Below are 26,727 nucleotides of genomic sequence, written 5' to 3' on the forward strand. Positions count from 1 at the left end.
ACCCCCTTCTTCATACACGCCCCTCCCCAAGTCCACTGATAGGGGAGGTCCTCCTCTCCTTCCTTCTGATTCTAGTCTATCAGATCTTATCAGGAGTGGCTGCATTGTCATCTTCTGTGGCCTGGTAAGGCTGCTCCCCCCTCAGGGGGAGGTGATCAAAGAGCAGGCCAATCAGATTATGTCAGAGGCAGTCCCTCATCCCATTACTATGAAACCTCCTTGGACACTAAACTGCCATGGGCTACATCTGTGCAGGGGTTCTAGGTTATCTCCATGCATGATACTTGTTTGGAATATGAGTCTCTGGGAAGACCCCTGTGTTCTAATTTCTGGTTCTGTTGCTCTCCTTGTGGAGTTCCTGTTTACTCCATATCTTACTATTTCCCACTTCTTACATAAGATTCCATGCACTTTGTTCGACAGTTGGCTATAAGTCTCAGCATCTGCTTTGATAGTCTGAAGGGCAGAGCCTTTCAGAGGCCCTACGTGGCGGGTTTCTAGCTTGTTTCCTATTTTCTTATTCTTTTGATGTCCTTCCTCTGTGCCTTTCAGGATGGGGATTGAGTATTTTAGTCAGGGTCCTCTCTCTTGATTAGTTTCTTTAGATATACAGATTTTAGTAGGTTTATCCTATATTACATGTATATATGAGTGAGTATACACCGTGTGTCTTTCTGCTTCTGGGACAGCTCACTCAGGATGATCCTTTCTAGGTCCCACCATTTACCTGCAAATTTCATGATCTCCTTATTTTTCATTGCTGAGTAATATTCTATTGTGTAGATGTACCACAATTTCTGCATCCATTCTTCAGTTGAGGGGCATCTGGGCTGTTTCCAGCTTCTGGCTATTACAAATAAAGCTGCTACAAACATGGTTGAGCAAATGTCCTTATTGTGTACTTGAGCCTCTTTTGGATATATGCCTAGGAGTGGTATGGCTGGATCTTGAGGAAGCGCTATTCCTAGTTGTCTAAGAAAGCGCCAGATTGATTTCCAGAGTGGTTGTACAACTTTACATTCCCATCAGCAGTGGAGGAGGGTTCCCTTTTCTCCACAGCCTCTCCAGCATGTGTTGTCACTCGAGTTTTTCATCTTGGCCATTCTGATGGGTGTAAGGTGAAATCTCAGGGTCATTTTGATTTGCATTTCCCTGATGGCTAATGAGATTGAGCATTTCTTTAAGTGTTTCTCTGCCATTCTATATTCCTCTACAAAGAATTCTCTGTTTAGCTCTCTTCCCCATTTTTTAATTGGATTATTTGGTTTGCTGCTTTTCAGCTTCTTTAGTTCTTTATATATACTGGATATTAGCCCTCTATCAGAAAAAGGGTTGGTGAAGATTCTTTCCCAATCTGTAGGCAGTCGTTTTGTTTTGCTGATGGTGTCCTTTGCTTTACAGAAGCTTTTCAGTTTCATGAGGTCCCATTTATTGATTGTTGCTCTTAGAGCCTGTGCTGTTGGTGTTCTGTTCAGGAAGTTGTCTCCTGTACCAATGAGTTCTAGGGTCTTCTCCACTTTTTCTTCTAACCGACTTAATGTGTCTGGTTTTATGTTGAGGTCTTTGATCCACTTCGAATTTAGTTTTGTGCAGGGTGATAAGTATGGATCTATTTGCATTTTTCTACATGTAGGCATCCAGTTAGATCACCACCATTTGTTGAAGATGCTATCTTTTTTCTCTTGTATGGTTTTGGCATCTTTGTCAAAGATTAGAAGAAGATATCAGAAGATGGAAAGATCTCTTGGTGTAGGATTAACAAAGTAAAAATGGCCATGTTACCAAAAAAAATCTACAGATTCAATGCAGTTCCCATCAAATTACAAACACAATTCTTTACAGACCTGGAAAGAAAAATTCTCAATTTCATATGGAATAACAAGAAATGCAGAATTGCTAAAACAATCCTCTACAATAAAAGATCTTCTAGAGGTGTCTCCATCCCTGATCTTAAGCTGTACTATTGAGCAACAGTAATAAAAACTGCATGGTACTGGCATAGAAACAGAATAGTGGATCAATGGAACCGAACAGAATACCCAGAAATAAACCCACACACTTATGGTCACCTGATCTTTGACAAATATTGCTAAGTACGTAATAGGAATTAGCCACTAGAGTCCTCTGGGGCTGCAGGGCTAGAATGAGAGGACAGCAGTCTCTGCCACTACAGAACACTCAGAGGTACTTAAAGTTTTCCACAAATAACTCTAGCATTCTTTTAAGATGGAATCGGCAGGGCTTTGTTCCAAAGTCCAGTGTAATTCTCCCTGTCAGTGTTAGCTGTTATCTTTGGGACCTTCATCAGGAAGCTGGCACTGTCTTCCCCTTTGCCTTGGAAGATTGCATTGGAGAAATGTTAGACAATAGCAGGGGAGTTGGGTTGGGCTGACTTCACCTGCTTCCCCAGTCACCTCTTAGAATGCAGGTCAGTCTCTGCATTTCCTATTTATAGAAGCCAATAAATCTCTCTTTGCAAATTTATATAGTACCTCTCTCAAAATGAAAATGTTCCTCTTCCTCCCTCAAAAAAAAAATTGAAGGGCTTTGTAGAGAAATATCAGTTTCTTATAACTCCTGATAAATTATGTGCCCAGCCAAACATGGGTATATCTTACTTCTTTCATTCACTCATTTTGTAATTTTTTATTAAATATCAACCTAGACCCCCATGTCTTGCATTGTTTCCACAATGACCATGACATCAGAGGCTATTTTTTTAATTACAGTTTTTGTTTTTACTCATAAGTAGACACTCATAAGTGGTTACCTTGTAACCTATTAAAAAATGTTCATAAATATCTCCTTACTGATTTGCCTTTTTAAGAGCATTTTTTCATTAAACGATAAACCTATGATGTCTGTATCATTGAGGTTACAGGAAGGAAGGAGGGAGGAAAGGAAGGAAGGTAGGGAGAAAGAGAGAAAAGCAAGGAAAAAAGGAAATAAAGTAGGGATGGGAGGGGGAAGGGAAGAAAGCAGGGCAGCCCTGACAAAGCATTATGACACAAAGAATCTCCAAAAATGTCATTGAGTTTGTTCTGTGTTTGCCATGTTCTGCTGGCCATACAGTCTGTCCTTAAGAATAGTTTGTAAATATAGTGAGACTCCATTGGAAAGACAAAATTTTTATTTGCTAGCAGTTATCAATTAAAGATAACTTCTGGTATAGGGATTGGGGCTTATGGCACTTTCCCTCTCATCATTGGGACCTCATATTTTCCTGCCCTACAACTATAAACTCTTGCCAATATCTTGAATTTGATCATGTTCCTAATATCAGCCAGCATCACAGTATCTATGAATATTTAACTTAATATATGCTAATTAGCAGAACATAAACCTTAGCTTAGAAAAAAAAATATTCTATAAAACTTACAGTTAAGGACTTAGAGTAAAATGAAAATTTCATATCCAGTCCTCTGACTTACCTGTGATAACAATGACATTTGCTAATATAACATAATTCAGTGTTTGAGTTGGGAATCTTAGCTTGTCGATTAATTCCTGGAAGTATCTTTGTAGAGCACAAGCCAGAAAGGAGTAAATGAATTAATGTTCCATTATTATTAGCTTCTTACTAGCTTTTTGTATTTGATAGAAAAACAGCAATTTTTATTTATTTGTCTATCTGTCAGTCATCTATCTATCTATCTACCTACCTATCTGCCCACCTACCTACCTACCTATTTTTTTTTTATTGTTATTTTTTTTCAAAGCATGGTTTCTCAGCTTTAACAGCTCTGGCTATCCTAGAACTCACTTTGTAGACCAGGCTGGCCTCAAACTCACAGAGATCCACCTGCCTCTTACTCCCAAGTTCTGAAAACAATAATTTTTAAATTAAATATAATTACATCTACTGCCCGCCACTCCCTCTCAAATTATGCTCTTGTTATTTGTAACTGTTACAATTATATATACATGCATAAATGGATAAATGCAACCTGAACAGTCTTTATGTGTTACTTATGTGTATATGATTTCAAGGATGATCACTTCCGGTATGGGATAATCAAGTAGGGGTCGCATCTCTGGGAAAGGCTGATTGTCTCTCTGTCAGCAGTCATTGGTTGCCTATACTGCTTTGCCTGTGAGTGGGAACCTGTGAGATTTTCCTCTTCCAAATTAACATGTTCGTGTTGTACCTCTTCATGTCTTATTTGTCCTTTCTCCTTCCCAGTTAAAGTCCCCTTGGTAGGTCTTTTTTTCCTGAATCTACTTTCCTCCCTTGGCAGCTTACATAGTTTCTTCTGGTACTATAAAACTAGTTCTGAAGCAGGAAGTTTTCAAGTAAGATCTAGTTTTTGTCTTCCAGACCCTGTGTCCAAAGCACAGTATCTTCTTTAGCAGTGGAAACTTACCTTTAATGTCTGAAAAGCAACCAAGAATAACAACCTGTATTGTTTAGTGAATCACTTGGACTATCCTGACAACAACTTGAAATGGATTTTCTCATCTCTAGTATTGGAGTTTTTCATAAATAGTTTTTAGTTAGTTAGATAATAGATGTGTGAGTATATATATATACATAGTTTTAATATGTATTATGTATATTAAATGTAAATATTTATTATGTATAATGTTAGGTAAATCTGTCTTTTATCTTGATTTCACTCATCTTTTATGGCTAATATCCCCTCCATTTTACCGTACCATCTTCCCCGTTCCAGTCATGTTTATCCTGCTATTCCCTGCTTTGGTGCCCCCAATTGTATACATCCTGGCTCCCTTTTTGCTTTTCTGATTATTCCAGGTTATATTTTTACATCTGAAGATTTTGAAGGTAGAAACCACAGGTGAGAGAGAACATGCAGCAATTTTCTTTCTGGGTCTGGCTTATATCACCATAATACTTTCTAATTCCATTCTTTACCTGCAAAGTTCGCAGTTTCATTTTTCTTTACAATTGAATACTATTCCTTAATATATATGAACCACGTTTTCATTATCCATTCATTATTTGAAGGACATATAAGTTGTTTCCATTTCCTAGCTATTATGAGCAGAGCAGCAATGAAAATGGCTGACAAGTATCGTTAGATATAGCTGGGTCATATAGTAGATGATTTTTTTATTTCATTTAATTATTTTTATTTGTTTGTTTGTTTGTTTGTTTGTTTTTAGCTTCTTGAGGATTTTCCTCACTGATGTCCAGATGGCTGGACTAGTTCCCAATTCCAAGAGTGAACAAGGGTTCCTTTTCCCCCACATCCTCTCCAGCATTTATTGTCAGGATTGTTTATTTGTTTTGTTTTGTTGTTAATCTTTGCCATTTTGACTACTGTCATGAAATTTCAAAGTTGTTTTAATTTGTATTTTTTAGTTGCTAAGGATGATGAACATTTTCTGAGATATTTCTTAGCAACATTTTTCTTATATTGTAAAATCTGTTTAGGTCCCTAGCCTACTTGTTGTGTTACTGTTGTTATTATTATTTTGTTACTCTTCCTCCCCACACTGGGTTTCTCTCTGTAGCCCTGGCTATTCACACTATAGAACAGGCTGGCCTCAAAAGAGAACTGCCTGCCTTGCCTCCCAAGTGCTTGGATTAATGTCATGCACTACCACCTCCTGGGAATCATTTGGTGTTTTTTGATTCTTTGGTTTTTTTGTTTGTTTGTTTGTTTGTTTTGACTTGCATATATATTCTGGATGTTTATCTTTCAGATGTCGGCAAAAATTATATCTACCATTCTGGGGGCTTCCTCTTCACTAAATTGATTGCTTTCTTTTTCTATGCAGAACACTTTCAGTTTTATGGGGTACTATTTGTTCGCCTTAATACCTGGCCAAATCGAATCATCTTAGAAATACCCTACACCTGTATTATGTAGGGTATTGCCCATATTTTCTTCTAGCAGTTGCAGTATTTCAGGATTCATGTTTAGGTCTTGACCCACTTGGAGCTTGTTTTTGTGCAAGTTGATAGATATGGGTGTAAGTTCATTCCAGTTTGTGAGCATGCAGTCTTTCCAACACCATTTATTAAAAATGCTGTATTTTATCCAGGATATTTTTTGAGCATCTTTGTCAAATATTAGATGGCTATAGTTGTATGCAATCATATTTGTGTCTTCTATTTTTTTTCCATCTGTCTATCATCTCTGTTTTTTGTGCCAGTACCCTTACTATTTTTTCTTAAATATTTCTCTGAACTATATCTTGAAGCTGGAGTGGTAAATCATTCCAATATTGATACTTTTGTCAGGATTGCGTTGACCATCTTTGGTCTTGGAGTTCAAAATATATTATAAGATTCCCCTTTTTATCCTCACAATTTCTGTAAAAAAAAAAAATGAAATGGGGATTTCATTGGCATTGTGTTGAAGCTATTACATAGTTTTTGGTACAATAGTCATATTCATAATATTAATTCTACTAATCCACGATCATGGCATGTCTTCTCTACTATCTTCCTCTTAAAATTTTTGTTGTGCAGGTCTTTCACCTCCTTGGTTAGGTTTACTTCTAGATATGTTATTTCCTTTGAGGCTGTTGTTAATGAGTGTCTATGATCTCTTTGTTTGTTTGTTGTGGTGTATAAAAAGCTGTTGGTTTTTGTACATTTCTTCAGTGTCCTGGCATTCTCTTGAAGTCGTTTTTTAATTATTGAGGTTTTCTGATGGAGTTTGTGGGATCTCTTATGTATGTTATCAGCAAATAGGGATAGTTTGATTCTGTCTTTTTAAATTGTGCCCTTTTAATTTCTTTTCTTTGCCTTATTGCTCCAACTAATGTTTGGGTACATATTGAAAAGGAATGGAGATGGTGAATATCTCCGTCTTTTTTTTTTTTTTTAAAGTGGGATTGATTCAAGTTTTTCTTTTTAAGAAGATACTAACTTTGGATTTCTCATACATAGTATGTATTATGGTGAGGTTTATTTCCTCCTGTTCTACTCTCTAGAAATTTTAATGAAAGCATGTTGCATTTTGTCAAACGTTTGTTACTTTTCTTAAGTGTTGTTTTTTTTTTTTCCTGAATCTATTGAGGTGATCATGTGGGTTTTTGTTTTCATCCCATTTATGTAGATTATTACATGTATTGACGTATATGTTCAGCCATCTTTGCATTTTCAGGATAAAGCTAACTTGAACTTGATATATGATCTTCTTGATCATGTGCTAACATTCAGTTTATTAGTGTTTTGTTGAAAACTCTGAGGGTATATTGGCCTTTAGCTTTCTTTGTTGTTGTTGTTGTTGTTGTTGTGTTTTTACCTGGTTGGATATTATACTAATTGTGCTGGCTAGTTTAATGTCGTATGGCACAAGCTTGAGGGAACCTCACATGACAAAATGCTGTAGGCATTTTCAGGCTATAGACGTACTTAGAGAACATTTTATTTATATTTTTATGGCTTAACTTGAGGACATGCATTTATTTTGTTAGTTTTCAGTCTGAGGTAGACACAGTGTGCTGGGATAGAACACAGGTTAAATGAGAAGCTTGAACCTAAAATTTGGATATGAGATGAGAGGGACTCTCTGCTGGAAGACAGGATGTGCCTCCTGTCCAAAGCCTATAGGTTTTGGGTTATTGGAGCACAGGCATGGCTGAAAAATTAGAAAACTGGATTATATCTAGTGATTGTGATTGGGGGTTTCCAGCAGACTTATCAGGGTGGCCCTGTTTCAAGATGTGCAAGACCTGGCTTAGCTGAAAGGTTGGATGGAATTCAAGAGGGAATTACCAGGCTGTGCCCTGAAGCAGCATATGCAATGCTGTCTGATCTGAGAGGGTAAATAGTAATTTTATTTAAAAGACATTTATGCCTGCCTCTTTTAGAATTACTGTGGTATTTACAGAAGGAATAAAAATGATAAAAATTGGTAAAGTGACAATCATATTATAAATTGTATAAATAGAAAAAGGAAAGGTTATGTGTTTTGAATCTCCAACTACTTTATAGCCCATCATTTCTTGATATTCTTTTCCGAGCTATATATATGCTCAAGGAAATCTTATGATCTGCAAAGCCTCTTTACCTCTTCAATCTGCTAGTGCCCACAGTGGCCTGAGATACAGGAATAAGTTTGGACATCCAGTTCCCCAAGAAAGTAAAGTGCTCTCGAAATCATTCTTCTGAGTATCCTTGTCCCTTGATACTGTACAACAGATGAAAAATCATATACTTCCTGGATTTCTTTTTATTAAAAGTGCCTCAGAATAGCTGCTGCTTTGTATTTTCTAGCCTTCTAACCAAAGGGTGCTTGAAGCTTGCTATGTTGAGCATCAACATCAGTATCATTGGGAATGTATCATAACATATAAATTCAATGGTCCTATCCCAGATGTACAGGATTTTGAGGAGTCAGTAGTCCATTTATAGAAGACCTCCAGGTGGCTCTGGTTCACACACCATTGTCTTTTTGATGAGGGTTATAATGTATATGTTGAGATTTAGAAGAAGGAGGTCATATAACTTGACTAAAATCTATTTGAAAAATTCTGTTGGACTCAACAAAAAAATAGCAGTCGCAGGTTCCTTCTCTAGAGAAATGTAAGGAATTACTTAGGGTGACAAATGCGATGTTATTAGTGTCAGTTTTGTTTGTTTCTGGAAGTCAGCACTTTGGTGACCTTATTCTACAGCATCCACAGTGGTGCTTCTTTTAGCTACCTCATTTGACTTCTTGAATCTCTTTTATTAGTTGTTGCTCAGGCTTTGCCTTCTCATGCTTTCTCAAGGCATAACTGATAGCTTAAGCATGATCTATAAAAATAATTTCCTTGTATTTCTGCCTTGTGTTTTCCTGCTCTTAAATGCCTGTGCTTTTAATATCCTTAAGTTCCCTTTGCACCTGTGGAACATGGAATTACCATTTAAGACATTAAAGCCAAGCCTGGTGGCTTTAATCTAAACTCCTGAGATGGAGGTTAAGACAGGACAGTCACAATTTCAAGGCCTCCCTGGGCTAGAGAATAAGTTCAGAGTGAGCCTAGGCAGCTTAGTATTATGCTCTATCAAACAAACAAACATGTCTGTTTGCTTTCTTGAAGACATTGGTTCAGTGCCCACCCTTGACCTGATAGCACTGTTTAAAGGACGGGATAAATTCTCTGTAGATTTCTGTCAACCAAGAGCAGTGAGTAATGAAAAGACGCTCAAACTGTGGCCTCTTCCTAATGTCAGTTACCTGAAGCTTATGTCCTGATCAGAATTTGTATTGACTTCTACTAGTTTCCATTTCATGCTGTTTCAAATCAGAGACCAATGGTTTATAAAAATATCAAAATGAATTATAAAGTAATGCTTTGAAATTGTGTGGACCTTGTTTGGTTCTATCCCCTTCCTTCTCTCTGTCACTCTTTCTTCTTTCTGCATCTCTCTCCCTTTCTCTCTGTTTGTATACATGTGTATGTTTTTGAATGTCACATCTTCAGCCCCTAATTTAAAATATGTGATTTTTGGGCTGGAAAGATGGCTCAGAGGTCAAGAGCACTGGCTGTTCCCAAAGGTCTTGACTTCAATTCCCAGCGACCACATGGTGGCTCATAAACATATGTAGTGAGATCTGGTGTGTTCTTCTGATATGCAGGCACACATACAGGCAGAACACTGCATAAATAATATATAAGCAAACATATTTTTTTACAAAACTGGCTGTAGTGGCGCATGCCTGTAATCCCAGCATGCTGGGAAGCAGAGACAGGCAGATCTCTGTGTGTTGGAGACTAGCATGCTCTTACAAAATGAGTCCAGGGCAGCCAAAGCTACTCAGAGAAACCCTGTCTTGAAAAAACAAAAGTAAACAAACAAACATTAAATAAATAAATAGAAAATAATAGAATTTTACATTGATCCTGAGTGTGAACGGGAAACTAGGTAAGTCTCTAGAGTCTAGTATTGCCCTTGTGGAGACTAGTGAAAAATAATGCTACTCTAATTGATAATGGAGGGGCTTTTGTAAGTTTTGTTTTTCCATGTTATGTTGCCACCCCCTTCCGTTTCCTAAAAGAACTCCAAGATTACAAGATGCCTTTGAGGAGGTGAACATAGTATTTATGTTGTATAAAGGTAACCCTGGCAGTCCTGGGAAGCTGAACTAAAATGGAATGAAATAAAAGACCACTTAGAAGACCATTTCTGTTCTTGGCAAGGCAGCATGAGTAGAGGCAGTGTCAGTTACTGTAGATAGGTAGCAAGAAAACTGAGCAAGATGAAGGAACAGTCTTTAGAACTGTGTCAGTAATCAGATGTGAGGACAAAAAAGGATTTAGAATCCTAGTGTACATTAATTCTTGCATGACTGTAATAAGTGCCCACATGGCTTTAAGACTTTAAGAGCCATTATCCCACAAAGAAAAGTGTACCTGAAAAAGGGAAACATTGTACTAACATTTGATCCTTTTTCATCTGGTTTATAAATCTGACCCTATACTGATCCACAGTTTTTTTTCCTAACCCTCAAGTAATCATACATACTTCTTATATTTAATGAAGATATTTGATTTTATTCTATCTCTCATAATAAATGTTCTGGAAGTGAAGGCCTTTGTGTGAAATCTAGTTTTTAGATTATAGTAGTTACTATTGTTCATTTTTATTCTTCCCTAGCAATTCTCAGCTATAAATGTTCAATACAAACATGCTATTATGGGATGATTTTTAGTTTTTCCGCTTTAAGAGGAAATTTGTCTTTGTCAGTAAGCATTTATATTTGGAGTATTAAATACTTGAGTTCTTAGTTTCATATTGAACCATTTAGTCCTTTCATATCCTTATAAATAGAAAAATTATCTCATGTATGATATTTGGTACTTTCAATCTTCCCATCTAATATAAGAGTATCTGAACATGGGTTCAAACTTAGGTGTACACAAAGGCCTGCCGTGTTCAGGCCAAACAGAATTGGCAGTCCCTGTTTATTACAAGATCACCCAGGGACTTCTTCTGACGTCTATGCGAGGAGGTGCATGTAAGAAAGAATTTGGCTTTGCTGACCACAAGAAGTACTTCAGAATATGTTTGGAGTATGACTGTGGAAGTATATCACTTTTAAAGTGAGGAAATTTTATTACCACAAATGTTCTTGCTGATAAGCCCCCAAAGTCAGAACTTGATGTAATACCTGTTGTGTTGTTCATCTAATAACTACTGTTCTTTAATGAATAATATTCTCTGCTTTAACCCTTCAGAAATGCATCTTCTGTAGACACCGGGTTAAGAAGGTTTCTGGGGCCTGCATCCAGTGTTCATATGGCCGATGCCCAGCTTCTTTCCATGTCACATGTGCCCATGCTGCTGGAGTGCTCATGGAGCCCGATGACTGGCCTTATGTGGTAAACATCACGTGCTTCAGACATACAGTCAACTCAAATGTGGTAAGATCTGCTCTACCATTTGCTGCCGCTTTATGTAAAATTCCTTCCTGGACCCTTCACGGGTCCATAATACCTTGTTGGTGTTGACATGTCCAGACTGTACTATAATTGAGACTAGGGATTAAAAACTGTTTATTACACATAGTTGTGTAGAGCTTTTCAGTTTCTGGTATGCACTAAACACAGTATTCAGTGAGTTGGATGAGAGACTGAACAAATGAATAAGTGAAGTTCTTTATATCCATTCTGTTTTGTCTCTGTGTACAGGATACCCGAATGGTTTTTATACATATTGCAGTTCATGTATTCAGGGTATCAGAAGATCACTTGAAATAGAGCAACGTGAAAAGTACCACTTAAAATGTGCAATGCATTCTCTATGCAATTATACGCATTTATTTAATCTCTTCTGGAAGAAATGAATAGCAACAGTGTTGTAAAGAGAGTGGGAAAAGAAGTGTAATTTAGTTAACCTGTCCTTGGTTAATGAAATCATTCCCTTTACTTAAAAGCTTAAAAAGATTAGGGCAGTATAGAGATTTCCATCCTTACATGCTTTTCCTGTCTCTAATAAATAACATTTTCTCCTCTACTCTTTTTTTTTTAATACAGTGTCTTCTATTATTTGTCAAGTTCATACTCATATACAATATATTTTTATTGTATGTATCCTCTAATGACCTGCTATGAGCAGATGCTAAATTGTCCATGTATATTTGTGGAACTATCTTACCCACACAGCAACCTTTGTAATGATTCCATCAGTTTCCACTAGTGTCTTGAGAGATATTTGACATTTTTGACTTGAGACTGTGTGAGTGTGTGAAGTTACACAAATGTCTAAACTGATATTACAAACTATATATTTTAAAGTTATTTTCCAGGAAATGGACAGATTTCTTGATAGATTTCATATACCAAAGCTAACTCAAGATTATGTAAACAGATTGAACAGTTCTGTAACCTCTAAGGAAATAGGAGCAGTCATAAAAAGTCTCCCCCCCCTCAAAAAAAAAAAAAAAAAAAAAAAAAAAAAAAAAGCCCAGGTCCAGCTGGTTTTGTCATGGAATTTTACCAGGCATTCAAAGAAGAGCTAATACCAATGCTCCTCAAACTATTCTAGAGACATTGGCAAACTCATTCAGTGAAGCCACAGTCACCCTGATACCTAAACCACACAAATACTCAACAAAGAAAGAAAATTTCAGATTAATTTCACTCATGAACATCAATGCAAAAATACTCAATAAAATATTCACAAACCAAATCCAAGAACACATAAAATACATCATCCACCATGATCAGGTAGGCTTCATCCCAAGAATGCAGGATGGCTTAACATATGAAAATCCATCAACATAATCCACCGTATAACAAACTCAGAAAAAAAACCAAAAAAAAAAAAAATCTGCCATGATTATCTCATTAGATGTAGAAAATGTCTTTGACAAAATCCAATACTCCTTCATGATGAAAGTCTTAGAGAAATCAGGGATATAAGGCTCATGTCTAAACAACAATAAAGGCAATTAATAAATATAATACAGCAGGCTGATTGCCAACATCAAATTAAATGGAGAGAAACTCAAAGCAATTCCACTAAAATCAAGGACAAGAAAAGGCTGTGCATTCTCTTACACCTCTTAAGTATAGTATTTGAAATTCTAGCTAGAGCAGTAAGACAATGAAAGGAGATTAAAGGGATACAAATTGGGAAGGAAGAAGTCAAAGTGTTGCTATTTACAGATGATATCATAGCGTATGTAATCAACTCCCAAAATTACACCAGAGTACTTCTGTAGCCGATGAACAGCATTAGTGTAGAGGGTGGATACAAGATTAATTTAAAAAAAAAACAGAAGCCCTGTTTTAATAAATTAAAAAATAAATGTTTGGCTATATATAATTTATTATTAGCCCTAAGATTATCACAGCATTTATTTAACCCTCTATCACAGATTATTTAACCCTCTATTATTTAACCCTCTATCACAAATAATAAGACAGATACCTATTGGATTTTATAATTGCATTATTTACCTTGGGTTGGGCCGATATTTCACCTACACTGGCTCAATATCCTCACCATCCATCTCCCAGCCCCATCCAATGGAAACAACCTAGATTCCTCTCAACTGAAAAATGGATAAAGAAACTGACACATTTACACAATGGAATACTACTCAGCTATCAAAAAAAAAGAAATCATGAAATTTTCAGGCAAATGGATGGAACTAGAAAAGATCATCCTGAGTGAGGTAACCCAGACCCAGAAAGACAAACATGGTATGTATACCTTATAAGTAGATTTTAATCTTATAGTACAGGATAAGCATACTACGAGGTCAGACTCTAAAAAGATAGTAAACAAAGAATCCAAGGGAGGATGCATAAATCTCACTCTGAAGGGAAAATAGAATAGACAGAGGTAGTGGCTGAAGAGAGGGAACAAGTTAAGAGGGAGTGGCACAGAGAGTTAAGAGGATGGAGATCCGATGGAGAGTAAGGGTGAGAGGACAGAAGGTCTTGCAGAAGAGAGAATCTGATGGGAACATCTCTGTGAGAAGCTGGAGACCTATGTCAGGGTAGGCTCCTACGAGGATCTGAGGGCTACTCAAGTAGAGACTCCTAGTAGCAGGGACCATAGAGACTGAAGAGGACACCCTCTAACTAGACTAGTCTCCTACCAGAGTGAGGGGAACACTAACCCACCCACAAAAACTTAGACCCAACATTGACCCTGCCTACAAGATGTGCAGACATAAAGACAGAGCAAAGATTGAGGAAATGCCCAACTAATGCCTGGCCTAACCAAAGATCCACCTTATTGGAGAATGCCAACTCCTGACATTATGACTGATACTCTGCTCAGCTTGAAGACAGGACCCTGACAGTGTTGTCGTGGCTATACAGAGCAGCACCTCAAAAAAGATGCTGAGACTTATAGCCAAACATTGGGCAATGTTTAGATTGTCTTGTGGAAACGTGGAAGGAAAAAAAAAAAAAGAACCTGGAGGTGACAGGAGCTCTAACAAGAAGACTAACAGAGGCAATTATCCAGGGCCCAGAGGGGCTTGCTGAGACTGAAGCATCAGCTGAACCTAGACCCCATACAAAGATGTAGTTTATGGGCAGCTTAGGCTTCATGTAAGCCCTCTAGTATGGGAAGTGGGGATTGCATTGGATTGGGACTTACTTGACAACTCTTTTGATCACTTCTTCCAGGCAGGATTGCCTTGCCAGGCCACAGGGGAAGAGGACATGCTCAGTCCTGATGCAACTTGATGAGCTTGGGTGGATGAGAAAGGGAGGAAAAGGAGATGGGGGAAGGAGGGAGGATGGGACTGGGAGGGTGGAGCTACAACTATGATGTAAAGTCAATAAAAATTAAATAAATTGTGATAAAAAAATTTAAAAAACAAAAATGGAAAACCCAACAGAATTCCTGGGGAATTTTCATAGGGAGAATAAACATATTGACAGAGTTTGATATTTATATATTGATTTTTGGCTATAGCTGTACCAAGATCATTAAGAGTTAGTTAATCATTCTTTTTTATTTTAAGTCAATTTTCTTATCCAAAATGTTGAAAAATAACAATTCAAGTTAGATTATTTATGCTTTCAGTCACCACTGTAGTGAACATGGACAAGGTGGATTGCTGAAATTTTGCAGGGACTGATAAAATATGTAGTCTTTTATAGACCACATTCATACCATGTTCTAGAGACAATAGATATGTGAATCTTAGATGTGGTTCCAGGATCCTCAAGAACTGGTCAATTAAAAACACCAGTCACTCTTTCCTGTAAAGCCAGCATGAAGGTTCCTGACACACAAACAGTGCATTAGTTTTCATTTAGCTTGGTAGTCTAAGTAGCAATCAGAGGAGGGAGTTTTCAACCCTATGCTAGTATCTACTTTTCAAGTTCGTAAAGGTTTTTAAAAGTTTATTAAAATATAATTATGTAATTTCCTTTCCTTCCTCCAATTCCCTCATGTTTCACCCTTTCTCTCTCTCATAGGAATGCACCCATAGGTAAAGAACTACTAAGGGTGTACAGACAACTAAAGGGTGGTAGGAGAGGGAGCAATAGCTATCCCTGGGGAGGAGGATTCTAGTTTGTTATACAGTATCAAGTGGTCAGCCCTGAATTTATGTACATGCAAGCAAAACCAAAACAACTCAGAAGGTTATACATATGTGTATATATATACATATATATGATTATATTAAATATATGTTGTGTTTGTAAAACAATAATAAAGAGGTCATGAATTTTTAAAAAATAGTTATTTTCCATTATTTCAAGTTATATGTTCCATAGGCTACATCTATGCCTTTAATGTCTTTAGTTGATGTCCATTAGCCAAAAATATTGTATTCAGTGGCAAATACACATTAACAAACTAAAAATTAATAATAATATATTACATTACTGTGGCACTTTGCCATTTACATTCAGAAATCAATAATGTTACTTCGTTAAGTGATTCTGGACATAATAAGGTTCTGAACTCTAGAGCCACAGTGATTGGTGTTCATGCTTAGAATCTGACAATAAAAACTAATTATTAAAAAGTGAAGGTTGCATTCTAAAATTCTTTTTCCTTTCCCTAGTGCTACAACTTTTTATAAATAATATGAATATTATTATTCTTGTTTTAAGAATGATAAACCTAATTTCATAGAATTTTAATTCAGCACAAGCAGATGTAGTCATAAATGATAGGTGACTCTTCATCCTCTATACTCTATTTGTTGAATCTCTAACTCCAAATTTAAATAAAACTAACAGTATGTATCTGAAGTTTTACTTGGGAACATATACTTCATTTTAATATTGCAGTACTATGTGGCTACAGGAGATTCTGTTGAAGTTGTATTTTTAAAGCACACCAGAGAATCTGCCTCCTCCTGACTGGTATATGACTTAGTTAGGCTTAGGTTGCTAACCATTTTACAAAAACTGATGAAAAAGAAAACATCCGACTTCTGAGGTAATTTGGAAACTATTTGTCCCACAGATCCACTTTATGTGTCATATGTATGATAAGGAGACTATCGTATAGCTTAAATATTATATTTGGCCATTTTCTTACGAAGCATGCATAAACAAACAAGCAAATAAATAAATGAAATTGTTGGGTTTGTAAATGCCTCTGTCCCTCTACAGGTAACTAGGTTCTTGAAATGTTATACTTGTAGCTATACTTACCCATTTTTCAATTAGACTTTAGTATGGATTCTTTCTCCAAATTTGGAATCTAGCTAGAATGATTGTGGTGGTTTGAATGAGAATTACCTTCAGAGAAGAATTAGTGTCAGTTTGGAGTGGGGGTGGGGGAATTGTGTCACTCAGTGTGGCTTTGAGGTTTCAAAAGACCCATGCTGACCCTAGTTAGCATATTCTGCCCATTCCCTTTTTTCTCTCTCTCTCTCTCTCCTTCCCCTTTTCCCCTCCCCCTCTTCCTCTCTCTCCCTTTCTCTTTGATATAATGCTGTGAATCAGTTATAAGCTCTAAGCCATCCATCACTCTTGCACCATCTTTTTGCCTATTGCCATAATCCTCACTATGATGGTCATGGAATCTATGAGCACCCAAATGAAATGCTTTCTTTTATAACTTGCCTTAATTGTGATGCATTGTCACAGCAGTAGGAAAGTAATTATGAAGTCTCATGGCAACTTCTGTTAAAAATTGCTTCTCCTGAAGTATATGTTTTTTTCCTGTTCAAATATAACAGTGTTCCAGTTCAACTTTTGGTGATGGTGATGGTGATGGTGATGATGATGATGATGATGATGATGATGATGATGATGATGATGATGAATGGTAGAGGACATGCTCTTAAAATAGAAACTAGTTTGTCTATGTTTTCAACTGTGCCTTGACTCTTTGAGATTAATGGGTTTAATCATAGCCATAAAAACCAAAAAGTAAAATTAGGCCTAGCTCCTGAGCTGGCTGTTTTCTATAACAAAACCTGTACAATTTAGGTGAAATAAAATATAGGCCTACTACTACTTTAATGAGATTTCTATTTTTATTTACAGGCTTCTACTTTTATTTTTCCTGTTTTCCCTAGTGTTTGCTTTATATAGTTAAAGGAATATTCTTAAGACAAATTCTGTTCGTCTTGTATATAATTAATTTAGCTATAGAAGCTTATTCAACATTATGTATCGCTTAGTTATTGTTTTATTTCTGTGAAGAGACACCATGACCAAGGGACTTTATAAAAGAAAGCATTCAAAATGGGACAGTTTCAGAGAGATTTTCCCAATAAACAGTGTGATCAGACCTGGCACAAAAGTAGCTCAGTCACTGGTTCCAACTTCTCTCTTAGTTGTTGTTCTATTGCTGTGTAGAGACACCATAACCAAGGCAACTTACAAAGGAAAGCATTTAATTGAGGGCTCACTTACAGTTTCAGTTAGTTAGCCTGTGGTCATCATGGTGAATGCATAGCAGCATGCAAACAGGCATGGTGCTAGAGCAGCAGGTGGCAATAGCAGCAGTAGGAAACAGACACTGGGCATGGTATGGACTTTTCAAACCTCAAAGCCCACTCTCAGTGTCACCCCTTCTTCAACAAGCCACATCTCCTAATTCTTGCCAAGCAGTTTCACTAACTGGGGACCAATCATTCAACCTGAGTGTATGGGGGACATTCTTAATCAAGTCACCAGACTTTCTATTTCTGTTTCCTATTACATATTCAAGAACAGGCATGTACATTTTGGCTACTCTAAGCCTTATGAAACAAAGAATTGTCTTAGACCAAATAAAACTGCCTTAGGCCAACACACACACGCACACACACACAAAGCTGATGATAAAAACAAGTAGGTTATAAGGTTCATTGTCACAGTTAAGCAAAATAAGTATTCATGTATGCTCTTAATTATTGCAGTGCCCTTTTACAGAATCTTTAGAAATTGTCCAGTAGATCCAAGGTTTGCAATTACTAATAGGAAATTCAGTATACTCAAGTAATAAAAATTTAATGATTCTTTAATGTTTTTTAATTTCAGTTAAAATATAATTGCATCATTTTCCTTGCTTTCCTTCCTCCTTCCAACCATTCCAACCTCCTTCTAACCCCTCCCTCTCAAATAGATAACTTTTATTTCTTTACTACTTGTATGTGGTGTATGTGTGGGTACGCACACATGTACAATACACTGAGTCTATTTAGCATTACTTTGGTGCCTCATGCCTGATACTGGCAGGTTTTGTTAGATAACTCTTATGGGGGAAAACTGTGAGCCCAAGTGGGATAACTTCATTTAAGATGACATATATTTATATTACATGCATTGTTTAATTTTGGTAAATATAAAGTAATACGATTTCTTAAGGCTTTAAAAATATCCTTAGTGTTATTTCTGTTTCTCATTAAATCCCCCCTCCATATCACCTATATTCAGCTATTTTCCTCTCAAGTCTCCACACTACCATGGTTCCCCTTTTACTTTGCTGATTTCTGTGGTTACTCTAGTTTGTATTCTCATCTGCGTATGTGGAGCTAGGAAGCGATGAAAGAGAAAATTTGGTGTTTGTCTTACTGGGTATAGGCTACCATACTCAATATTTTAGGTTCATCCATTTATCTGAACATTTCATGACTTCAGCTTTTTTTTTTTTTATAGCTAAATAATACTTCTTTGTGTATTATTTCCTACCCATTCCTTATTTATCAGTTGAAGGTCATGTAAGTTGTTTCCATTTTCTAACTATTGTTAATCGGTAGCAGTAAACTTGGCTAAGCAAATATCTGTGGTATGGAGAGGGCATCAAGACCTTTGAGTCAAGGAGCGGTATTGCTGGGTTATATGATAGATTTATTTTTAGCTTTTGAACATTCTTCACACTGATCTCCAAAGTGGTTGTACTAGTGTACATTTTCGCTAATAGTGAATGAGAATTTCCTTTTCCTTACATTCTCTCTGTGATTGTTCATAGTTGTTAATGAAAGCATAAAGTTGTTTTATGTCCCTAATTGTTAAGAATGTTGAACACTTAAAAATATTTCTTAGCCATTTTTATTTCTTCTGTTGAGATCTCTGTTTAGATCTATAGCATATTTTCTTAAATTGAATCATTTGTGGATGTTGCTTTTTGGTTTTTTGAGTTCTTATATATTCTGGGTATTAATCCTTAGTCAGATGTATATTTAGCGAAGATCCTTTTTCACTCTGTGTTTTTCCTCAGTGGATTGTTTCCTTTGTTGTCCAAGTTAACACCTGGAAGACTGGCAGATGTATAGTTTACATAATTAAAAATATATAGCAGGACTTTGAGAACCATCAGTGGTACAAATAATGACACAGAGGCTTTTAATATTTAAAGCTTAGGCATTTTAGCTGGGCAGATTCCCAACCGTCTACCTTACCCCAACTAATCCAGGCACTATGTCCTGCCATGTGGCTAGCTTTGCCTCTCTGCTCCTGCTTTCGTCCTTTTACCTCTGTGTCCACTGGTGAATCTCCCACCAATGCCTATCCTAGAGATCCTCTATCTCCTGGAAGTTATGCCTTTCACTTCCTCCCTATATATTGGCCATCAGCTCTTTATTACATCCAATAGGCAAGTGAGGAAGGAGGAATGTTTACAACATGTGAGACCATGATGGGCCATAGAAATAATAATACCAATATCTAGCTAGTACGCTAGCACTCCTTGCCATTTTAGCAATCAAAAATCAAATATACAGAGACACGCTTTCACATGTATTCCAACGAAAATAAACTTGGACAATTTCCCAGATTTGTTGCCACCGATTAACTTATGCTACAGATAATCTACACTAAACTGTTGTGATGAGGTGTAGGAAATTTTCAATTAACTTTCCTTTTACTTTCCCTTAGTCATTTCTCTTGAAATCCAAAAAAATTTAGTTAGTGTAGTCTTCTACTGTGTTTAATGGGCAGTGTATCTTTATGGCATACTTACTGCTTTGGTCCCCTCCTGACCGTGTATGAACATAGATAAGGATTATAATAGAATAATAGCATTTATATAGTGTCTTACATAGTATTATGCATGTTCAGACTTGCACAGTTCTTGTGAAAAACATCTGCAGCCCTTTCTTCTACCTGAGGTCCTGAAAAAACATTGCCCTCCAAAATGAACCTCCCATAATGGCTGAGTGCAGAGATGTAAAACTTCTCAGGCTATGTAGCAGAGAACTGCTAATATATACATACATACATTTAAAGCTATGTTGGGCAAATGTGGGACAACTGAGCAACAAATAATAAAATACAATACAACTTAGATACAATAGGAGGTAAGAAATTAATCAGCCCATGTTGATATTGTGTAGGTAAGGGTAGGTAGGTAGATAATAGGGTTTTTTTTTTGTTGTTGTTGTTGTTTTGTTTTGTTTTTTAAGAATGAGGTACTCTTTTATACAATTACAGTTCTAGACAGTAATCCTTCAAGAAGATGAAAACTGACATGATAATTTAATTTTCTACCTGAACTCAGTTTGGTCATATAGGCCACCATCCATATATAAAGAATAAGTGAGACTTTTTGGGTGCTAAATCTAAACAAAGTTGTATAAGCATCATGATCTTTGCTTAGTAAGAAAATGTCCATGTAGATTGCATTTTACTATGAAAAAAAAATAGTAAGTAGCTAGGGAAATAGATTTAGAATTCAAAGTAACATTGAAACAAATGCAAACATCATGTATCCTCAGAGGAAATATCCTGAGAAAGAATATAGGATTCTGGACTGTATATAGTTATGGGAAAATGTTACACAGATACATATTAAAAAGAAGCAGAAGAAAGTTTATATTTTTAATTTATCATTACCATTAATGAAACAAAAACAAAGAAGGCGTATAGAAATGAGATTAAATGAGTTTAAAATGATGTGGCAGATAAACAAGGCTGAAGTGGGGAATGGGTCCTACAAAGTTTCAGGGAAGTAGACAGGAAACCTCCAAAGTCATTATGAGGTCATTTAACCAAGTTGAATCCAGGTGGTGGATTAAAGTATCATGTCAGTGTTCTTAAAAAAAAAAAAATCAAAATATTCATATGATAAGCACCATTATATACATGGCTTTAAAGTAACTTTAAAAAAACATAGGGGATTGAAGTGTAGGGCTAAATGCTACAGAGCTTGCTGAAGATTAGCCACAGAGGCAGAATTATGCACACATGAAACATAATCTCTGTCCTTCTATTGCACACCAAGTGTTCAGAGAATAAAACAAATCATAAGATACTAGTTATTAGATAATAGTAAGCAATGACCAACCAATAGTACATTAATCTTGATACCTGTTAAAGGGTATGTGATTTATGTTTGTACTAATTTATTTAAATTTGAAATTATTCTCTCATTACTAAATTTAAAATACTATAACTTGATAAGGTCAATTATTGCTTCCTAAATAAATAATTTTTATTTTTGTTCTTCCCTTTTTTTCTACCTCACAGAAGTCAAAAACTTGTGAGAAAGTCATCTCTGTAGGTCAGACGGTCATCACAAAGCATAGAAACACTCGTTACTACAGCTGCAGAGTGATAGATGTGACATCTCAAACTTTCTATGAGGTCATGTTTGATGATGGCTCTTTCAGTAGAGACACATTTCCTGAGGATATTGTGGTAAGTAGGTTTTCTCTGGGTGTAGATCCCTAAGAAATGTTTGTAACTGATTGTCCATTACTGATAATTTTTACTTTATCTTTAGTAGTATGCAGATGACCACATAGGCTCTTTTCAAGTTCTTCTGAGAAATTTTATGTAGTCAAGGAACATAAGATATATTCTTTGCTTTTTTGTGCTACAACAGAAAAGTATCCAAGACTGGGGGTTTTGTTTGTTTGTTTGGTCTGGGTTTTTTGTTTGCTTTCTTTTTTGTTTTGTTTTGGTTTTCCAGACACGGTTTCTCTGGATAGCCATAGCTATCCTGGAATGCACTCTGTAGACCAGGATGGCCTAAAACTCAGAGATCTGCCTGCTTCTGCCTCCCAAGTGATGAGTGCTTTCTTTCTGAACTCTCACATGACACAAGACAAGGTGGTCATTTTGTGTGGAGCTTACATAGCATATATCAACCAGAAAGCACTCTTCCTGGCCCTAATCACCCAGAAAAGCTTTTCTGACTTTGATAAAGAGATTGGGAGATAGGACCTTTTTACATAGCTCAGGCTAGCCTAAATCTTACTATATAGCTCAGGCTGTTAACTACCAGGGAAAGATCCTCTGGCCTCAACTTCACTAATACTGGGATTACTAATGTGAACCATCCTGCTCTGTTTATTAATATGATTTGGTAATATGATTAATTTATTGGTTATTTCACACGAAGGTACCAAAAATAACAGGAAAAGAGCTTGTGGCATTCAGTCAGTTGTGGCTCAAGCTCAGGCTCATTCAGAGAAGCTGGTGAAAATGTCCAGTTTAGTAAGTACGGCTGTTTTGGGATTCACAGAAAGGAGACTTTATACAGAGATCAGTTCCCAGAGAGCCCAGCTAGCCAGTCTATCAGTGTTATTGTTATTCCTTCAGTGAAGCAGGAGTTGTTAAGAAACTTATTGCCCTTGCAGAGGGCAGGGTTCAGTTTATAGCATCTCTATGGTAGCTGACAGTTGTAACTCTAGTTCCAGAAGATCCTATGAGACCTTTTTCTGATCTCGTTTAACACTTCAAGTGTGTGGTGCACTTACTATATTCAGGAAACACTCATACACATAAAAAATTAAAAATAAATAACAATCTTTCTAGAGAAAGACAAGGTACTGAAATAAGGCTAAGTATGATTCTAGAACCCATGGTGGAAGAAAAAACTATTTGGCACTAGTAATCTTCTGAAGAAAAGTATGTGGTTGCCATTATGTCCTGGGTAGGAGATTAACTGCTCACTCAGAGACATTATATCAGATGCTTTTTGTTCAGAGATATACCTCCTCACCAAAGGAAGTTTATCTTCACTTTGGGTAATTATTTCAAGGCGATTTGTTTAATGAGCTTACCCCTAGAAGCAACCTTTGAGGCTTTTAGCTTCTGGACATTTTTGCCTGCCCCTATATTCTCAGTCTTGTCCATAATAACCATTACAGTGGATGTGTAGTCATATCTCCATGTGACTTAATCTACATTTACCTACTGAGTAACGATTTGAGCTTTTTTTCAAGTGCTTACTACACAATTATGTTTCCTTTGTTCAAAAGCTTATTTTAACTGATAAAATAAATTTTAATTTTATTGTGCTCCAAGAGTTTGTGTTTATGTTTGTATAATAGTCCTTAATGCAATGTATAACTTAAAAATATTTTCTTGTAGTAGGACCCTGGCACTCAATCAGCCATAAAAAATAAACACACTAAGACCTTTTAATATTTCAAAGTTTAGGATGTAGCTGGGCAGACTCTTAACTAGCTTATCTAATTTAACCAGACTACTTAGCCCTACCCAGCCACGTGGTTAGCTATGCATTCCAGGTGTGTAGTCACATCCTTCAGTCTTCACTCATGCCCCCTGGTGAAAAACAAATAAACAAGAAACTTTGCTCTTTCTTCCCAGAATTCCTTTTTCCACCCCCGCCCCAGGAAGTCCTAACTTCTACTGTGTTCTCTGCCTATCTACAGGTTATCAGCAATTTTTATTATCCAATCAGGGATAATTTGGGGGGCAAGGTTTGCACAAAGTCATTTTGCACTTGTGAGAATTTGCTCATAGGATAATAAAGATCTTGGGGGTTAAGTAATTGAACCACTTGAATACATAGTGGCTCCAGATCAACTCCAACGTTTTCTCCAGTTTTACCTAGTCTGTTCCCTCTCCAATAATGTCTGGTATAATAAATTTTATTATAGTGTTTTGTGTTAACGTAACATGCATACATTATATATTTTGTATATGTACATATTTACATAATACATGTGTGAGATAGGTACATGGATACATAGTGGGTGGATGAATAGTGGGTGTTTGGATAGATAGTTGGATAGACAGATGAATGGATGGCTACAGTTTTGATTCTTAGGGAGATTATATCCTCCTAGTGAGAAGTAGACTAGCTACCAAACCCCCAGCTTCAGTCATGGGAAACATCATGGCCATTTTTTGTTCAGAGGAGTTTAAGAATTTCCCAAAATAATATTGGGAATCATTGCTCTTGATTGCATTTTAGAACTTGAAGTTAAGACCCTGTTGTGGATACACCACACATGCTTTGAACACAGGACATAGAGGAATTGAGCTGAAACTGGCCAGGAAGCCTCCTCCCTGAGGACCATCTCTTATAGTTTCAAAAGGTGCTATGTAAATTGCCAAGGAGAAAAGTGTGAATACTCCTACGCTGTTACACAGCTGTAAAGCCTACATACCACAGCAGTGACCAGCAACATGTCCCAAGGGTACAGTAATGACACCTAGGCCAACTCAATGGGAGGGAATACATGCTAGTACTGTAAACCTACCCAACTATTTTGTAGCTGGTAAGGTCATACCCCTATGGGAGACACTGTCACTTTCCTAAACCAGTATTCCTAATTATATTCTGAAGAGTTATCATAACACTCATAGATTAGTGTAACTTTCAACCCTTTATCAGTTCTCACCATTTATCAAAGATGCTCCTTTTTGCAGCATATAGAGACCATTATAAAAACTCACAGCTTGTATATATGCAGTGTGGTATAAATTATGTATAAATATGTAAAGGAAAAATCTTCAAAGGAAATATACAAAAATGTTACTATTTATATCTGGAGTTATTAATCATATGTGATTATATGATTTTCAGATTCATCACTTGTATGTTTTTCATATGAATACATTTTCTGTTTAACAGTAAAAAGGGTTCTTTTTTTTTTTAAGTTTATCCTTCACTTTCTCCTTAATTTTTTTCTAACTGGATAATTTCAGATTGCATTATCAAAAATTTTAAATCCATCATTTCTTGAGGTTTCAATTAGTAATTAATAATCTGATTCATTTAATGTATTTTGAACCTGCACATCAAATATTACCCTCTCTTTTTTTCATTTTTGTAAAATTTTTATTTTTTTACATTAATTACATTTTATTTTTTTAATTTTTATTTTTTTAATATTAATCACAAGATATTTACATTGTGTCCCAGCCGTAGCCCCCTCCCTCTTTCCCTCTCAATAACATCTTCCCTCCCTCATCTCCTCCCTGTCCCTTTCCAAGTCCACTGCTAGGGGAGGTCCTCCTCCCCTTCCATCTGACTCTAGCTTGTCAGGTATCTTCAGGACTGGCTGCAATGTACTCTAAGACCTAGCAAGGCTGTTCCTCCCTTGAGGGCAGGGAGAGGTAAAGGAACCAGTCCTTGAGTTCATGTCAGAAATAGTTCCTCTTTCCCTTACTAGGGAAAACCAACTGGATACTGAGCTACCATGGGCTACATCCAAACAGGGGTTCTAGGTTATATCTATACATGGTCCTCAGTTGGAGAAACAGTCTCATAGAGGACCGCCATGCCCTGACATATTTTGTCCTCTCCAGGTCATACTAACTCTCCTTTCTTTCATATAATTCCCTGCACTCTCCCAGAGGTTTGGTTATGACTCTTAGTATCTGCTTTGATACACTGCTAGGTAGAGTCTTTCAGATGCCCTCTGTGGTAGGCTCCTATCCTGTTTCTTGTTTTCTCCTACTTTGCATGTCCATCCCATTTGTCTTTCTAACTGAGGATTGATCATCATCTTACCCCTGGTCTTCTTTCTTGTTTATCTTCTTTAAGTGCACATATTTTAGTATATTTATCCTATCTTCTAGGACTATATAAGTGAGTATATACCATGTGTGTCTTTCTGCTCCTGGGATACCTCACTCAGGGTGATCTTCTCTAGATCCCACCATTTGCCTGCAAATTTCATGATTTCCTAGTTTCAAATTGCTGAGTAGTATTCCATTATGTAAAAGTACCTCAATTTCTGTATCCATTCCTCCATTGAGGGACATCTGGGTTGTTTTTAGGTTCTGGCTATTACGAATGAACGTGATTGAGCAAATGTCCTTGTTGTGTACTTCAGCAAATTTTGTATATATCCCTAGGAGAGGTATAGCTGGGTCTTGAGGAAGTGCTATTCCTAATTGTCTGAGAAAACACCAGATTGATTCCAGAGTGGTTGTACAAGGTTACATTCCCATCAGCAGTGGAGGAGAGTTTCCGATTCTCCACAACCTCTCCAGCATATGTTGTCACTTGAGTTTTTCATCTTGGCCATTCTGACAGTGGAATCTCAGGGTTGTTTTGATTTCCATCTCTCTGATGGCTAAGGACATTGAGCATCTCTTTAGGTGTTTCTCTGCCATTCCATATTCCTCTACAGAGAATTCTCTGTTTAGCTCTGTACCCCATTTTTTAATTGAATTACTTGGTTTGTTGCT

The 26,727-nt window shown here is 36.6% G+C and overlaps 1 protein-coding gene across 9 annotated transcripts in view; it reads left to right on the forward strand.

Annotated features, from left to right (window-relative positions):
* Kdm4c (lysine demethylase 4C) overlaps positions 1-26,727 on the forward strand; it is a 281,505-nt gene that overhangs the window by 152,849 nt on the left and 101,929 nt on the right. For all 9 annotated transcript variants that reach the window (XR_009585134.1, XM_060365727.1, XM_060365725.1 and 6 more), the window contains 2 exons: positions 11,146-11,331; positions 21,799-21,969. Coding sequence is in view for 8 of the 9 variants with exons in the window: in XM_060365727.1 (XP_060221710.1) it covers positions 11,146-11,331; positions 21,799-21,969 (357 nt within the window). In the remaining variant the exon portion in view is untranslated. The remainder of the gene's footprint in view (positions 1-11,145; positions 11,332-21,798; positions 21,970-26,727) is intronic.

Source organism: Meriones unguiculatus, chromosome 12 (genome assembly GCF_030254825.1).
Source record: "Meriones unguiculatus strain TT.TT164.6M chromosome 12, Bangor_MerUng_6.1, whole genome shotgun sequence".
NCBI classification, from domain to species: domain Eukaryota; kingdom Metazoa; phylum Chordata; class Mammalia; order Rodentia; family Muridae; genus Meriones; species Meriones unguiculatus.